Source organism: Arvicanthis niloticus, chromosome 24, assembly GCF_011762505.2.
Source record: "Arvicanthis niloticus isolate mArvNil1 chromosome 24, mArvNil1.pat.X, whole genome shotgun sequence".
Taxonomy (NCBI): domain Eukaryota; kingdom Metazoa; phylum Chordata; class Mammalia; order Rodentia; family Muridae; genus Arvicanthis; species Arvicanthis niloticus.
The window spans coordinates 30,918,401-30,936,202 of NC_133432.1; the positions used below are offsets into that span (position 1 = coordinate 30,918,401).

At 52.1% G+C, this 17,802-nt stretch overlaps 1 protein-coding gene across 8 annotated transcripts in view; it reads right to left on the reverse strand.

Annotated features, from left to right (window-relative positions):
* The window catches only part of Mad1l1 (mitotic arrest deficient 1 like 1), a 314,433-nt gene that overhangs the window by 122,129 nt on the left and 174,502 nt on the right, over nucleotides 1–17,802 (reverse strand). For all 8 annotated transcript variants that reach the window (XM_076923499.1, XM_076923497.1, XM_076923502.1 and 5 more), the window contains 2 exons: nucleotides 11,253–11,393; nucleotides 1,170–1,226 (listed from right to left, as the gene is read on the reverse strand). In XM_076923499.1, coding sequence (XP_076779614.1) covers nucleotides 1,170–1,226; nucleotides 11,253–11,393 — 198 coding nt within the window. The remainder of the gene's footprint in view (nucleotides 1–1,169; nucleotides 1,227–11,252; nucleotides 11,394–17,802) is intronic.

Here is a 17,802-nt window from a genome sequence, read left to right on the forward strand (position 1 = left end):
CGAGGCAGAGCCAGGCAGCCATGCTCCTGTGCAAAGTGCACCCTGGGTGACGGCAAGCTGCTCAGCCACAGAGCCCTGGGCCTGGCATGTGCTTAGCACGACTCATTTCTAATTCCACTTGGCCTTGTGTACATTATGAAAACAAGGCCCTGGGGTACATTCCAATTCAGGTCAACACCGAGGAAGCCACGCATGTCAATGCGCAGAACATCAGGGTCTCCCCAGGCTGTGCAGACTGCTGCTCAGCTCACAGAAACTCCCACACCCCCACGCGTGGCTTCCCCAATGGCAACGGCAAACAGGCCACTGCTGAAGGAGGCTGGAGCACTTGGATCACAGAGACAAAGCCCAAGAGGTCATACGTGGAGACAAGAGGGCTACCACGCTAGCCAGCCCACAACCAACACTGCCTGGGTAAAACCAGGTCACACCATACCTGACAACGTGCCAAAGTTAAAGAACTCACCATGCCCACTGACAGGTACCACGCTCACGGTCCACAGACTCTCTTCCACACTCACTACGAAATGTAACACCCCACAATCTACAAAATCATTCCCTCCGTGCTCCCTACACTCTAGGCCACAGGCCTGCCTGACCTGTTACCTCTGACCACAGCCCCACTCCTATACTGGTGACAACACACTTGGTGATGGACAGTGGACGCACCCAGCACTGTATAACCTCTGATTCTGTATTCCATGACAGGTCTCTCCCACCTTCAGATCAGAATCTCAACCCTGACCCAGAACCCACAGATTCGCCGCAAGCCAACCCCACTTGTGAATTCTAACCCTCATTCTCAGAGTCTCATAGGGAAGCCCCACCTGTGTTATCTGACCTGCACCCTAAGTGCTCACACGCCTGCACTGCTTAGGCTGACCTGGCCTGACCTAAGCCCTTAGCCATAGGCTCCCAAATGGCTCCCAAGACTCTGGCTGGGCTCACACCTTGATTCATAAAGGGGTGGGCACCAGGACTCAGTTTCCACCGCAGTTTCTTCCACTCTGCCATTTCTAATAATATCAGAGAAACACTATGACCACACAGGAGGGTGTGCCTGTAGGCCAAGTCCTGCTGAGGGAAGGCAGGGCTTCCCTTAGGTGGTCTGCCCTCAGGTAGCCCTTTACCACATAGCACCAAGTGAACTCCCCCACCTCAGTACTCACCGTGTCAGCTCTCTGCTTCTGAACCCCAAGCTCCTCCAGGGCCTGAGACAGCTGAGACTACAAGATAAGACAAAGAAGGTTAGAGTTGAGGGGAGATGCCTGTCAGCCTTGGGGTAAAGGGCCTCCCTCCACTCTTCCTGGGTCTGTCAGGGCCACCCTAGTCAGGCCCTGGGTAATGTAAATTCTGAGCCCATATAATCCCTGCTGTGTGTTCATACATTGGGGTAAACTGGGGCAGGAGGAAGTCAGCTAGCTGAACCCTGCATCCAACAGTTTCCCACTCTGGAAACACTAAATGAGGTGGTCCTGCTGACACAGGACAAGGCCCAGAAAACTGGGGGCTCTCCAGCACTGAACAGACTGTGAAGGAGCAGGGAAAACCTGGCCTGCTATTCCCAGATGAGAAAGGTTCTGACTGGGAAGCCAAGAGTAGCTACACTGTGCTTGAATACCAACAGTCTCCTGACCAAGAGGACCCAGAGCCCACCCCAGGGCTCAGCACCCAAAGAAGCATGGCTTCCTGAGGCTTCCCAACCTCTGCTTTAGCATCCTGGGGAAGGAGCAGGCTACTGGAGCACAGACCTTAGCTCCAGGGTGCCACAGACCCCATCCTCTTGTACTCACAGCATGGCTCCCCTCTAGAATGATACACACTCCTCACTGACTGAATACACTGTGGTTCTCACAAGCCCTGCTAGACTGCTCCCTGGCAGGCAGGAAGCAGCATGGCCAAGATGCTTGCAGAAATCCATCCTGACCACCGGTAGGCTGCTGTGAGCAATCTATAAATGCACTCCACCGTGCACTAAGCACTTACACAGTAAGGATGTGTCACCCTCACTGAGCTGGGAGGGTACTGCCCAGACCATAGCAACAGTCACTCCACTGTCAGCTCTGAAACAGGCAAGGGGACTCCTTCTTCCACTCCATCTACTGCGATCTGGCCCTCTTCCTCTGGGAATTGCCACAGGCTGAAGTGTACTGTAGACATCGGGGCAGCTCAGTGCCTATGGATATTCTGGCATACCATGGCTTCCTCTAGAAGAGCTTTTCTTAGGAAAATGGGCCCAGAAGCCAAACACCATAATTCAGTGAGTGGCTGGTCAGTGAACTTGGCAGGATCTGAACCCAGGTCCAACCTGAGACTTTCAAAACTGGAAGAACTGCAAGGCCTACATATCTATTACCAGGGCCCACAATATTTCCCCAAAGGCCACCCTCGCTGCTTTAAGAGGAGGGGATGGAGGTCAGAGGCTGGCATCCCCTCTACCTGACTGGCCTCAAGGACGCACACTGATCTGCGACAAAGCACTGAGGAAAAAAAATAAACAGTGTGACAGAAGAGCGGCAAAGAGGCAAACAGACGTCTCCCAAAAAGGAAACGCACACAGGCGGCAAACACACAGAAAGGTAATTAACATGGTTAGCAATTAGCCAAATGCAAATCAGGACCAACAGCAAAACCACTCTGCAATGACAGGGCTGGCAGAGCCCAGGAAGTGCTGGGGAGCTGAAGGGACAGGATGGGAATTAAGCAAGTCTCAGAGCCTGTGACAATGGCAGTGAGACCGAAGGAGCTCAGACCGCTTCTCCTTAGGGTCTAATATCTGCATATCCACCCCAGCTATGTGCACACAGGACTGAGAAACACACTTCTGCACTGAGGCGATGGCTTAGCAGAAAAAGCAGTTTTCATGGGACTGAGAATCTGAGTTTGGACCTCAAAAGTCCATGTAAAGCTAGCGCACATCTGTAATTCACATTCATGTGATGGTACTCCACATCTGGTACCCCTATGTGGAGAAAAAAGGCAGAGACAGGAGACTCTCTGAAAGCTCCCTGGACAACTAGCTGCATACACACAGTATGAACACAAGCCCCTGCCTCAGAAAAGTAGAAGGCAAAGATTGACACCTTGGGGTGACCGCTGACATCAGCATGCACTCATGTCCATGTGAGCACGTGAGGACACACACACACTTGAGCACCTTTGACTGTGGCCTTGGCCATAGGATGGTAAATGACAACCTGGCCTGTATGACCACCACATCTATAGACAGAAGAGGGGCTGGCTTCCACTGCAGCTCCACCAGCTCCCATCCCACGCTGGTGTCAGGAGGTGACCAGGAGGTTCCCTGGAAGACTACTAAAAAACACTCACTCCAGAAGCTCAAATCTTGCTGGGATGGTAGGCCAGAATCAAACACCGTGCCCATGACACGGCTCCTCTATCAAGGGTCTCATCTCTTGGATCGGCCAAGCATGGTTGGCAATAGTGCTGTTATAGGAAGAGATTGCTGGGAGAACAAGACATCTCAGTTACCATGTCCTCATCCAGAAAGCAGGTCCCTTCTGAGGTCCCGGTGCAAAAGGGATGGCTGGCCACGATCATCATACTGTTCTCAGAAGGGACAGAAGGGTAGAGTACTATCTGCAGCTTGAGCACAGAGCCTCTGGAAAATGCCACCTTGGCCACTAAAGGAAGACAGTGAAGGTGATGGCCAGGCCTCACTGGAAGATACAGTGCAGAGCTGAGGACAGAGGATGTGGTATAATGCCTAGCAGTGGGGGATGGGCAGTGTACCTATACTGAGGAAATATCTCATGGCATCACAGCAAGTGTCCTGCCCTTTGCGGTGACATCAGGATCCATACGTTCTTGCTTTCTCCCAAGACTTCTAAAGAGGGGCAGGCAGCCCTTCCACAGGAGAATAGCGGCAAGGCCCCTCAGCCCACCAGCTGTCCCTCACCCGCCCATAGCTGGCCCACACAGAGCCAGCCACTAATTCAGGCAGTCACCTCTCAGCCCTCTGCTCACAGGGCACTAGCTACCTACTACCACGAAGGACACAAAGCCTGGCTTTGAGGCTATGCACAGGGAAGACAGACTAGAAGACTGCTCCAGAAATGGTACCAGCTTGGAGAGGGCAAAAGCAGCCCCTCCTCAGGTTCTGGAGAGACAGACAATAAATAGTATGGGGACAGCACAGATGTGCTTGGTCTCAGGTGTAGCCAAGGTGGCAGGTGGGCTAACACGCATTTTTTACTCCTGTAGAAGGGCCGACAGTGCTGGACACAGTCTCCAGCCAAGCCCTGGAGATGCGTGTGTTCAGACAGAATCCCTGGACATGCGCCACCTGTGACATTACATCCTGCACAGAAACCTCAGCAGGGCTATTTTTATCCTGAAGTGAGAAGTGTCGGCCTGATGATCTAGCACCCCTGCAGGCACACAGACAGCTCTGTGAGTATGCAGGAAAACCTGCAGGCAGGGACACGCAGGGACAGGCTGGGATGGGCCATCCCAAGCCCTGAAGGGGGTTGGTGTACCTTCTGCAACACCAAGGCACAGTATGGCCTGGCTGGGAAAACCTGGAGAATAGGCATCAGCCCCACTTGTACCTAAACAGGCAGGGGTCCACCCAAGGTCACAGTTAACCCCGAAGAAGCTGGGTCTTAAGTGCTAGGCTGTCCCTTGGGGTATGAGCGTAGATATGAATGCAGGAGCCTCTCCCTCCCACATGGATGGCAGGCAGAGCACCTTCAGTCTCTGCGGGCTACAGAACAAGCCAGCCCGAGCAGTCAGCCAGCATGCTCAAGCATTCCCAGCTGCAGACTGAGCTATGGGGGTGGAGAGCACCGCGGGCAGGAGTGGGCTCTGCTGCAGTAGAGGAGACAAATGGCCCCAGCCTGCTCCAGCACACTCTTCGGGGTTAGTGACTGACTCCACAGCAACCACTTAATAGAAACAGGAGGTTCCCATCTCTAGCCCATAGCCACTGGTGGAGGTCCTGGCCTACAGGTGTTCCCACTAACCCTGCAGGGATGCTGAGAGAGCTCAGATCTGGGAACTGCGGCGGTGGACCCCAATGACCTCCACAAAGGCTGATCTTAACCTCAGATCTCAGCTCTTAGAGGACTTGTCTTCCATCTGTGCAATGGGTCCAGTGAGCTGGACTGTAGTTCAGTGGCAGAGCAATTCCTGGGCTCTTCCAGTCACTCCCTGCAGCACCTTCTCCCATCCATGTCTTGGAACTCTCTGGAGCTTCTCTCCTGTGTTTCCCCCATGCCATAGTCTTTTCACCGGAGAGCAGCATGCCAGTGTGTTTGTGAGGGAGTCTCCATGTAGCTGGTCGAGCTGTAATCTGTTTTAATTAAATATGCTGGAACACAACTCAGGTGACGTGTGGCATCCAAGTGCCACACACTTGTATTTATGGCTCCGTCGACAGAAGACTCGTGACATCTGCTACCAACCTCCGCAGCCGCTTTATTAAATGAAATAAATAAAATCCGGGCAAAATGGCAGCAGCCCCACCAGAGACAGGCTACTGGGAGTCTCCCAGGTCTACATTTCTAGTTTGTTTTGCTGAAAATGATTTTGCTGGAATCAAAGAATGCCCCATGCTGGGACTGATGACGGATGCAGCCTGGGCCAGGACTGGGCTGAGAGGAGGGCTGCCTGCCTGCCTTCCCATGGACAAAACCAGCAAGGAGCATTCCTCCACCCTGGTCACCAGTGCACAGTAATCCATGGAAGTTCCTGTTGACCCCAGCAAAAACATGAGTGTGGGGTGAGGGTGGGTAAAGAAAGGCAACAGAGAAAAGCCATCACAGAGAAAGAGAGAACAGAGGGTAACGTGCCTGCTGCACAAGAATGAAGACCTGAGTTCCCTGCCCCAGTGCCCATGGAGAATGTCAAGTTTGGCAATGTGCATCTTAAATCACAGTGTGGGGAGGTGGGGAGAGAAGAACCCCATGAGCTCACTAGCCAGATCTGAGCTCCAGGTTATGGTAAGAAGAAAGCCCCAACGTTCGCCTGACCTCCAAATATGTGCACATGACAACACACAGAAAGAGAGAACAGGCAAAGAGAAGGGAAGACTAGGAACAGAAGTAGAAAGGAAAAAGGTAAAGGGGTGGAGAGACAAGAAGGCAGGGAGCTGGTACCACACACCCACGAGACACCCTGAATCACCGCATGCCCAGTGGTGTTCTTGCTGTTTCCTGGGAGCCCTCCGTCTTGGCCTGTCCCTGAGGTGGGTTCGGAGTCAGACCCTACACTGGGGTGTTCTTTTGCTCACCACTCTCCACCTTCTCAACTCAGGTCTGAACAACACAGGCAACGTGGGGGCTCCCTCTCTATTTCTTGCTTTGTAACTTCCCTGGAAAAAAACACTTGCCTCCCAGGCCTGAGCAATGCTTACCCAGCCATAAGGCACTAAGGCGCCTTTAAGAAAGGAGTTCCACGAAGTTATGTAACTTTTTATTGTGTCAATACAAGCAGCTCAGCTAATAAACTTCCGACAAGACTTTTAAAGCTCTCCAGGCATGAGCCGTTTGCAAGTGTCTGGTATATGAACTTCACTGTCCAGTAAGGTGATGGAAAGCTACCATCTGTGGCCGCAGCTCCGCCACCTACAGCAGAGAGCAGTGGCCTGGCCCTTGGCCTAGGACTACACCAGAGAAGACTGGACTGCCCTACAATGTGCTGAGCACACGTGTTCCAAGACGATGGCTCACCCTTATCTCAGCCACTCCCCACATTCAGTACCAGGAGGTGCTAAGCCCTCTATAGGTGCATCTCCCAGCCCCTGGGCAGTGAGTGAGATATCTAGAATGTACCTACAAGGGATGTCAACATGCTCATGGGTAGGGGAAACAAGAGACAGGAAGGTTTGCCTGGGACCACCCTCTACCTTAGACTCTAGTTCTGCTAACTGCAAAAGAGACACTTAGCCCTGTCCCCAGGAACCTGGAGAGATCCTGAATAAGGCTGTGCTGGCTGTAGGGTGTGTCTACAAGCTGGGCACTCATAAGTGGCAGGTAATGTATGCCATCTTGTTAACAGAGTGACCTTAGATGGTTAGAGTGTACCTGCTGGACCCCAGGGTGTGACAGAACCAAGCTGTGGTTGTCTTGGCCCAGTAGTGCTCTCCTCAAAAGGGTGGGGGCTGGAGATGACAACAAGGCTATGGGTCTGCAGGTGAAATAGAAAATTGTTAAAGTTTGCTCTGTTGCTATGTACTGTAATGAGAAATTCTGTACCCAAAGGTCTAGGCCTATGAGTAAATTCTCATGTTTACAAGCTTTTGTTGTACAAACCTTGTCCTTAATTTAAAACAATTGGTTAAATAAAATTGGCTACAGCCAATTACTGGAGGGACTAGAAGTAGGTTGGTTTTGAGTTCCCTGGTTGGAAGTGAAGAAGAGAGAGGAGTGAGGAGAGACCAGGAGGAGAAGGAAGAAGAAGGAGAGGAGAGGAGGAAGCCTTCATGAGGGGAGATGGACCCTGAGCACATGGCCAGGAAAAACAACAAGTATCTGTGGTACACTGCTGGAGAGGTAGCCAGGGCAGCAGTTAGAAGAGTAGATTAAGGGTCACCCCCCAGTAATTGTCAAAGCCAAATAAAACAACCATAGTCCAAGTCTCATTTATTAGTAAGCCAGTTGGAGGTAAGCTTAAAGTGGTTGTACTATATGCAGGGGCTAGTGACAGCCAGGGCTTTCCACAGCAAGCTCTGTGGCTTCTGTAGGAACACCTTCCTGGCTTACTGTGCCAGGGGGCCTTTCCTATCAGTCATCCTCATAAGTTACCTTCAGTTCCCAGGACTTCTGACTCAGGATGTCACCTCCAGACTCACCAAGGCCCCCACATCTGCCTGTCCAGAGGCAACGGCTCCTCCTTTGGCCTGTGTATACCTTGCCTTCTACAACAAAGCAAAGCTGTTTGCCCATCTCCCTTCTCACTACATGGAGACTCACAAAAAACCCAACTGTACATTGGACTCTACAGGGCAGGTAACAGAATGGAAAAGAGCCATGTTCAGGGAGGGAGTACCCTCCTAAATCCAGGCTCCAAGATAGCTGGGAAGCTGAAAGCCAAGGCCACCCTCGTCCTTCCAGCTCCCTCCACAACAGACCACCCAGCTGTGGGACTCTCATGCCTGCCTGGTCCTTGCCTCTGATCAAGATGTACCCAGTATGTGCCCAGTTTCCTATTATTTCCTCTTCCCAGACATCCTTCCCTGCATCTGCCCCAGCCCTGTCCAGGCCAGAGGCTAGGCCCAGAAAGCATGAGCCTGTCTGCTGCCACCTGGTGGAAGCAAAGGGTATACTGCTCCCACTACAGTGGTTTAGGACCCCCCCAGGCTGGCTTCCTCCTCTAGACTGATACATCCAGCTACTACTCCATGCCCAAAGGGCTGAGTCTGCAAGACCTTGTGCTCCTCCAGATCCCCACGGTATGAGGAGGACTCTAGTGGAGACAGGGAATCCTGTGACTGACTGGGCACAACTGTCTCTTGGTGACTCCTGTGATAATGAGGCAAGAGTCTGAACACATGGCCACTCTAGACTGCAACAGTTACATACCCACCAGCTCTAAGCGTAACTAGCACAGCCACAGGGTGAGCAGAGAAGCCACCAGGGCTCTGCTCACAGGAACCTATCTCACCACAGTCATGAGACCATCACATCTAGGGCCAGAGGAGTAAGGTCACTGAGGGCCAGCCTGCTTCAAGAGGCCAGAGTGCCCATGCACAGGAGGACCAACTGTGAGGTTTGTATGTTGGGGAGGGGGCTTCTTAACCTCCCCCACCTGGACTAAGCTGACAAACACTCACAGTGATAACGACTATGAAATAGTAAGAGCACCTTGCTCGACCTGTCCCAACTGACTTTCCCATAGCTCTGGGACACCGAACAGGAAGAACTTGCCATCTTTACATCCTGCAGGGAAAGAGAGGGTACTGACACACACCCATGAGCAGGGTGACAGCGAGATGCTGACAGGGAACATGTATCTGCTGGAGCTGAATGCTGACAACACTGGTCACTTGACACAAAACACTGGCTGTGCCCAGACTCTCATTCTCCTAAGGACCTACGTGGAAGGCATATGGCTCCACAGATGAGACCTCTCAGTGAGGAAATGCCAGGGGGCCGCAAGGTGTCAGAGAGCAGACCCACAGATCTCTCCTCATTAGTGTTTCTCATACAGCTAAATGTGCTGTAATAAAACAGCTATTAACACACTTGCATTGATGATGGCATAGCTCGCTAGAGCCAGAGTTAACCTTTCCGGTGAGGGTGGAGAGCTGGGCTGTAGTAGCTCACAGCAGCCCCAATGGATTGCACGCCTGGCTGCTGGCCACCGGTGAGACACTGGGACAAGGGTGCAGCCATGGGGAGATCAGTATAGGACCCACGGGGTCTCCACAACTCACAGGATTTGGTTTAGTGTGCTAAGAGTGTCAGGGAGGGATGCTCCTCTGTGCAAGGAGAGCATAGGCCCACTGTGCCTGAGGAGAACCTCATGGGCAGGAAGAACAAGAGGGTGGCCTGGACTGTGGCCTCCTCACATGGCACAGCCTTGTCACAAGCCACCCCCAGAGCTGAAGCTCAGTAGCACCCACTCTAGTCATGCCCCAGTCTTCCCACTGAGACCTACAGCCATCCTCTGAGCTGTGGATTCCCAGGTAAGTTACAACAGGGTCAGGCATTTTTGACTGCTCCTTCATCGGAGTCCACATCTAAAATGCTATTGCACATGGGAGATCTATATCTACATCTACATCTACATCTACATCTACATCTACATCTACATCTACATCTATATATATATATATAATTTGTTTGCTTGTTTGCAATAACTAGGAATTTAATGCAGGGACTCGTGAAAGTTAGAAAGTGCTCTACCACAAAGCCACATCCCTGCCCTAGTTAAGCTGTATCCTCTACCTTCTTTTTACTTAAGACAGACATTAAGTTGCTCAGACTAGCCTTGAACTCTTCTAAGGCCCAGGATGACACTGAACTTATCATCCTCATGCCTCAGCCTCCCGCTTCCCTGGTGGACTACAGGCCTGTGCCACCAGGCTAGCTCTCAGTTGTCACTGAACACCCCCTCACCAAAGGCTCTGTTGCAAGCCTAGGAAAGGGCCCTGCTCATTGTGGATTCCAGTGCTCACTAGGAAGAGCATATAGCCAGGCTGTCACCCTGGATGTTCCTTTAGACACTCTTCCAAGTGGACACCAGGAGCACTAGCTGGGTAAGGGCCGGGCTGTCTGCACAGAATGACTGGCCCAGCAGCACCTCTCTGGGAGTCTGCATCACACCAAGGCCAAGGACAAGCCAAATAGATGTGAACATCAAGACCAACAGAGCTGACGGGACAGCGTGTGACAAAGGCCTGCCTAGGATGCTCTGCAAACCATGCCGCAAGGCAGTCCTGGGTTTGTGCTCAGGTGCCTGGTGGCTTGGGTTCAGTCCTGGACATTCTGGGTTTCCGCTTTCTTGTTATTGAAATGTGGACAATAGCAGTTCTGCTTCTAGAGTCACAGCCAAAGTCAAGCTCAGAGACACAACTGAGAAGTGGGTAAAAAGCAGGCACAGGTAGCATCTGTGGGTGTGGCTGTGTGCTTCTCCTGACAAGCAGGATCCTGCATCATCTTACACTGTCATTCAGCCTTTCCAGAGAATTAAGCAAACCTCCCCACCTCTACTGGAGGGAGAGCAGGGGCTTCCCCCTGTGTCTACAGGGGATGCCAGCATTTAACATGTTCTGCACTGGTATATGCCAGCTGGGAGGAGAGGCCAAGTGCGGGTTGCACTTCTTCCCAGTGCCTGGCAGCCTACAGGGGCCAAAGAGTTACTCTCTTCTTTAAAACAAAACATTTTCTCTACCCTCACTCCACTAAAGCAACATGAGATTTCACAGAGGCCTCACAATACTGCAGGTGACAGAGAGAAACAAGAAGCCACAGACTGCTTGGAAGACACTGTGCCATCCCCTAGACAGGAACACTACAGGAACATGCAGCAAGAGGAAGCAGGCTGCTGCAGGGACCACATGACTAAACAGCACAGGCTGTCTTCAAGGCACCTGGCAACAACCTGGCGGAGACCTTGCCTCACCCTGAATCTCCTCGACACCCACCTCAGCTGGCTGGGACTGTCTGGAATCCTCTAACCACCAAGTGCTATATAAGAAGTAAAGTCGTGCATGTACCAAAATAACCCCCATGGCTGCCGCCCCCGACACACACACCATCGTCCACTTGCCCATGGTGCACACCTACCTCCATCTCCGAGCTGTGGGCATGCACTTTCTGAACCATGTCCTCGGCCTCCCACATGCGTTGTGTCAGCTGGGCTGAGTACTCAGCTTGGGTCAGCTCACTGTCGTAGGATCCCAGGATGGCACGCATGCCGTCTCGCTCCTGTGGACACAGATGGTCAGGTCAGGTTGGGGACAGAGTCTGATGTGGCTTGGAAGAACACAGAGGTGTGAGCTTCAGAGTCCCTGCACATGCTCAAAAAGCTCAGGACTCAGCCTGCTTCCACCTGCCCGTGGTGCTCACCTCCAGAGAGCCTACAGCAGAGGTCTAGGCCTGCAGAGCGCTAGACTTAGTTTCACTGGGTCGGTGATCAAAGAAGCCAGCCCTGCCAACAGTACTCACTTCAACCATGCCAGGGAAGACACCAACTTGGTGTGAGTTCTGACCAGTGACACCCAGAGCAAGAACACAGCCTGGGGAATAAGGACTAACCCTTCCTGAGCAGACTCAGAACCCTTGCCCTGTCCTAATGCTCCGACACTGCAGCTCCAGAAACAGCTGTGATCTCAGTGAGTACCCCACCTTCACAGTGAACTCACAGATGCCTGAGGCCACTAGCCTCTCCAGCCATATTCCACACAGAGTAGGAGTGACAGCTGGAGTTGTGGCTAACCCTCCCCAGCTAGTCTGTGCCCACTAGAGATCCTAAGGTTGACAGCCTGAACCAGAAAGCTAACAGTAGAGAGATGCTGCCGAGACTGGAACCAGGTTCTCTAAGATGCTAGAGAAGGGTCACAGGAGCTGAAGAGGAACACCCTCTATCTTGCCAGCAAGGAGGACTGTACACATGCAACTTGTCCTATGTGGGAAGCCAAGATGCTGTAAGGACCACATATGGGGTACAGCATTGTTGGGGAGACTGTCTTCCCCAGGGGTGCTCACTGCATTTTCTTTGCCCATGACGGGTTCTTAAGCATGGCCAGAAACCTACAGGGCCACTGGGCTCCTTCGGATATAGATATTACTACTAGGTAAAGGAGACCCAACCCCAAAATCCCAGGCCCAGGCTGGGGACTCCCCTCAACCTGACGTCACCTTCTGAGAGTTCCATGGGGTGCACAAGTGAGGGTGGCAAATCTTCCTTGGAAGTCCAGGTGTGCCAGAACCCAGCTTCATCAACCTCCTGTGAGTATCACCTTGGGGAAAGTGACAAGGCTCTTCATCCTGCAGGCCTGGGCAAGCCCAGCTCCGTGCCTCTACCTGGATCTTGGGGCATCTCTGCTGATGAGTTTGGTGCTGTCCACTTAAGCTCTGCCCATTCATGTAGCCAGCAGTGAAGATGCTGGGGACAGCACAGCTCAGGAAGAAGGAAGGGGACAGTTCCTACTGTAAGAAGCAGCTTCCAACTCCAGCTCTGCACTGAAGCCAGCTATCTAGTCACCCCAGGTCTCAAATCCTCCCTCAGCAAGAAAGTGGTCACAAGGGCAGCTGTGTGGATCAATATTGCTGTGGACACAGTGTCCAGTGAGCTGTCCTGCTGACAACCATTACTCATGAAAACAATAGGATTTTATTACCACTGGTAAATGCTGTCCCGGCACAACGGCCAGGATGTGGCTCCAATGTGCTCCAGCACATCCCTTCCCAAATCACACACTCTGGAAAAGGTCAGGGTGGCCCAGCACAACACACTCCCTCCTGTGTGACCTGCATGGTCTGTCTACACTGGGAGAGGCCCAGAGGGGTAAAGAATAATTTCTATAGACTGGCTCTTTTACATCACACAGGCACCAGGAGCAACACCCACGGACACCAAGGACTTTCCCATGAGGCTGAGGCCCTGACTCAAGGCTTAGCCACCCTCAGCACCAATATTGCCTATCCTTAAACCCCTCTGTTTAAGAAGGTTGGGATGCTGGGGTGCAGAGAACACCCTAACACCCCTCCCCCTTGACATGTGGGCCTCCAAGGCCTCATCTGAGATCTCTTCCCTCCCAAGCTGGGGACACGGTTATCACCCTGGCATAGAATTCATAATTAGTGGGTGCCAAAAAATTCAATAAGTGAGAAATTAAAGTACCAAATCCAGCTGGAACTGGTCACCAGTCTGGGGGAGATCTGTTTCCGCAGAAAGGTTTATGAAGTGCCATAACTTTATTGAAATCCTATATCTTCCCATTGACTTTTATCGTCTCGAGCTGGTTACCCAAGTTATCATTAGCAGAGTGTCGATGCCACGAGAGGCCGGGCGGGGGATTTCCTTTCATCAACAAACTGTAATTGTCTCTTTTATTGATCGGTAAATCTCCCCGCTGCCTTCTTTCTCTGGGCTTCTCTCCTCGAGTGTCTCCAGGCTGGCACATAAGAAAAATAGAACTTGAGAAGTTCCTTGTTTGTATCTTTTCAAGGAGTGGCCATCACAGTGAGGGTGCTGTGTGGTGTGACTGGGTAACGGCTCTTTAATGAGCGGTGCCATGCTTACCTCGGCTCCACTTGAGCAGGCACAGGCGACTGCAGCACAAACAGGCGCCTAGGTAGTGCCCACAGAGCCCTAAAGACCTGCTTGCCAAGTACCAAACAAAATGGTATTTTCCACTGAGTGCTTCTCCTCGGGTACAGAACAATCCTGTTTGAAAGCAATCAAATTTGCTCACTGCGTAATTAATGGCAAGGAGAGAGTGCTAGCAGACAGTCATACTGAGAAAGCCATCAGCTGAAGACAGAGACCTCAAACCCACCTGAGACTGTCAGAGGGGATGGTTGGCTGCCTGGGTAGTGCCTCTCAGAGGCAGGAGAGGCCAGTGGCCATCCTAGCTATCAGCCAGTTGGCCGATGGTGGTGATATCAGAGTAAATAAAGTACCTGCTGGTGCTACGTCATGTAGATGGGCTGGGGCGATGGCTCAGTGGTTAAGGACCTAAGCTACGTGGGCTCCCAGCACCATGTAAAGTCAAGTGTGATGGACTTGCTTGTTATATTAACACTGGTGAGGTGGCAACCCCAGGGCTGGCTGGTCAGCCAGACTAGACACATCAATGAGCCACAGGTCTCGGTGACAGGCTGTGTTTAAAAAGAAAGGTATGCTGGGCAGTGGTGCACGCCTTTAATCCCATCACTTGGGAGACAGAGGCAGGTGGATTTCTGAGTTCAAGGCCAGCCTGGTCTTCAGAATGAGTTCCAGGACAGCCAGGGCTACACAGAGAAACCCTGCCTCGAAAAACCAAAAATAGAAAATAAAAAATAAATAAATAAATAAATAAATAAAGATAAAAAACATAAAATAAAAAGAAAGGTGAGGGCTGTCGAGATAGCTCAACGGTACCATTTGCTGCTAAACCTGAGGACCCACAGGAGGGATCAAGCTGAGTCCTGCAAGTTGTTACCTGACCTACATGACCTACACACACACACACACACACACACACACACACACACACACACACACACGGCTGAGGGGAGAGGTACAGAGGATAACTACAGCTATGCTGCATGAACATTTCCAGGTCACTCCTAGCTAGAGAAAACAACAACAGACCCAAAGAAAGGACTCCATCCATGTCCAGAGTGCTGGGCTTAGTTTACAGGAGCTGACCAAAAAGTTTAGTGGGTTCTCTTACAGAAGCTTAGGAAACCGGAGGCAGCTGTATCACTAAAACCTCACCCAAGCACACAGATGCCAGCACACAGTTGCCAGTACACAGATGACCCCACAGAGCTACATCCTTAGAACTCCCTGCCCAACTTGCAGGCAGCTCCACCAGAGAGCCCTCTTCCCAGACAATGCTCCCTGCTTACATAACCCCAGAAAGGGATTCTTGAGCCGTGTTTCTTCTGAGTTTCATCAGGCACAACCCAAGACTCAACCCCACTTTCTACCTGGGCCGCCTCCCTCCCTCCACAGGTGAATGTTTTAATCTGGGGGGGTGGGGGGTGGGGAGTGCTGCACAAAAAACTAATAAAAAAATTCCAAGGCCAGGGTTTCATAGTGGTTTTCTAGAAGAGAAACTGAGGCACAAAAGTGAGAATAAATTGTCTCAGGACCTAGGAACTCCAAATCACTGCCTTTTGGAACCTGAGCCTCTTGACAATGTCCTTTTTCCCATTTAGGATAAACTCAGAGGGGAGGTGCGGGGGCAAGGGAAGGAATAAATGACCATCAAAAAACAAGCAACAGCTAACATGGGTATCCCTACTCCTGGACAGACACTGCATGCACCAAGAGAGGTCTATGTAACTGTCATTGCATTGGTGGAAGTCCTGTCATTCATCTTTGATCCACCAGTGTGTGCTCACTAACCTGTATTGGCATAGAGAAGGCCCCACTTAAACCCATGGAGTTCATAACAGTACAGCCCAGCGGGCCTTAGGGCAGAGAATGCAAGAACTAGCCAGTGGACAGAGCACTAAAAAGACAGCAGGTGGTCACAGGTAACCAGAGCATGCAAGCTGCACCTGGTGCATGCAAAGAAGCATCTCCCAGCCAGAGGGCAGTGTGGGTAGTTCACAGAGGGCCTTGCCAGAGAGCACACATTAGTTTCTTTCTGTTGTGATGGAACACCACACCCAAAGCAACAATGAAAGAATGGATTTGTTTTGGCTTAAGGTTCTAGAGGGGCATAATGGGGGGGCGGGGGGGGGGGGAGTAGTTCAGTCACAGCATCAGAAAACTGAACAATTGCTTCTTCAACTGCAAACACCAAAAGAGCACAAACTGCAAGTAGGCAGAGCTCTACACTCTCAAAGTCTGCCCCCTGTGATAAATCCTCAGAAAGCTTCACTTCCTAAAGGTCCCACAACCTCCACAAACAGTGCCACCAAACAGGAGCACATGTTCAAATGCATGAGCCTGCAGGGCCCAGTTCTCATTCCGACCTGCACACACAGCCCGCCATCCAGAAATGACTCTTCCCGGCTTCTGGCACACAGTGGGAAGGAGGTGCCAACGTGGAGTAGAGGACCAGCCTGCAGTCTGTCTCGGGCCAAAAGCACCACAAAGCCAATGGTGGCAGGACATCCATTTGCTCTGTATCCTGAAGAATATAATCTCTGAACATCAAGAGACTGTACTGTACTGTGTCCAAAGAACCTGGATGATCTTGAAAATTCAAATACAGCCCTCTGCAGGAGGCTCTGGCCTCAGAGGCCACACCCTCCAAGTGGTGTGTCATTCTGGCTGTGTGGGTGTAGGCATCACTGCCATCCTCTATTCTCTCAGCCCTGCTTGGGTGGACATGAGTGACCTGCGAGGCAGGTGTATGTGCTGCTCCGAAGCCCACTCAGGCTACTGGGAAGGCTGTTGTCGAAGGGCGAGACAGGGCTCAAGGCAACCTGCACTCCCCTCCCTTGCTAAAGGGAACTGGATTGGAGGCCCCTTATGTTGGCACAGGGGTCTCTCCCTAGGCCCAGAGACTCCCCACCTCACAAGAACCAGCTGAGAGCAGAGCCTACAGGCAGTGCAGGCATGTCCCTTTCCCCCTCCCCTCCCCTCCTCTCTCTTCCCCTCCCCTCTCCTCCCCTCCCCTGCCCTTCCTTCCCCTCCCCTCCCCTCTTCTCTTCTCCTCTCCTCCCAGCCTCCCCTGCCAATGCTGACTCACTGGGCCACCCACTCATCAACTCTGTCTGAAAATCCTCTGAGGGCCTCTATGCACGGCTGCTGTATGCATGGCTGCTCTCTGCAGGCATCTCCTGTAGTCCTTTCACAGCCCCCATGGCCTCTTTCCTTGTCTAGGTTCCTCCACTCAACTCCTAGCCACTCCAGAAGGCTTTCTGAGGAAAAACTAAATCATGAGCCTACAGACCACAAAGAGCTGGTCTCATTACCTCCCAGCCCCAGGAGCTGCTGAAGCCCTATCAGCTCCGGGACTCCCAGCCCCGCTCCCTGCCCACTCTCCCCACCACCTCTCTCAGAGCCATCCACTGGTCACCTCAAGATGAGTGAGAGCTGGAGGCATGGTGGGCATCCACAATGAAATCAGTTCCTGGTAGGCACCTAAAAACCCCTCTTTACAGGCATATCTCTAGTTGAAGACCTTGAACAAGCTGAACAGATGGGATGCCTGTGGCCCCCGCCCTAGGGTGTCTGTGGCCCCTGCCCTAGGCCCCAAGCATTCTGGTCCCACTGCTACCACCTAGCCTTGTGCCCTTCCACTTGCCTCCACTTAAGGAACTCTTCAAGGTCCTGAGCTTCAAATCCTCTCTAGAGGACCCAGGCCCCTCTCTGTAGCCCATTCCAAGGGAACCCTAACAGGTCAGGAACATAGGCACCAGGGACAGGAAGAATTCTATCTCTACAGTCACGTACCTGGCACATACCCTGAACATCCACACTAGTGGAAAGAGGTTCCAAAAAGGAAGAAGAATACAGGCTGTGATACCATACCAGAGGATGCACATCTGCAGGAGGATGCACATCTGCAGGAGAGTGCACATCTGCAGGAGGGTACACATCTGCAGGAGGATGCACATCTGCAGGAGAGTGCACATCTGCAGGAGGATGCACATCTGCAGGAGGGTGCACATCTGCAGGAGGATGCACATCTGCAGGAGGGTGCACATCTGCAGGAGGATGCAC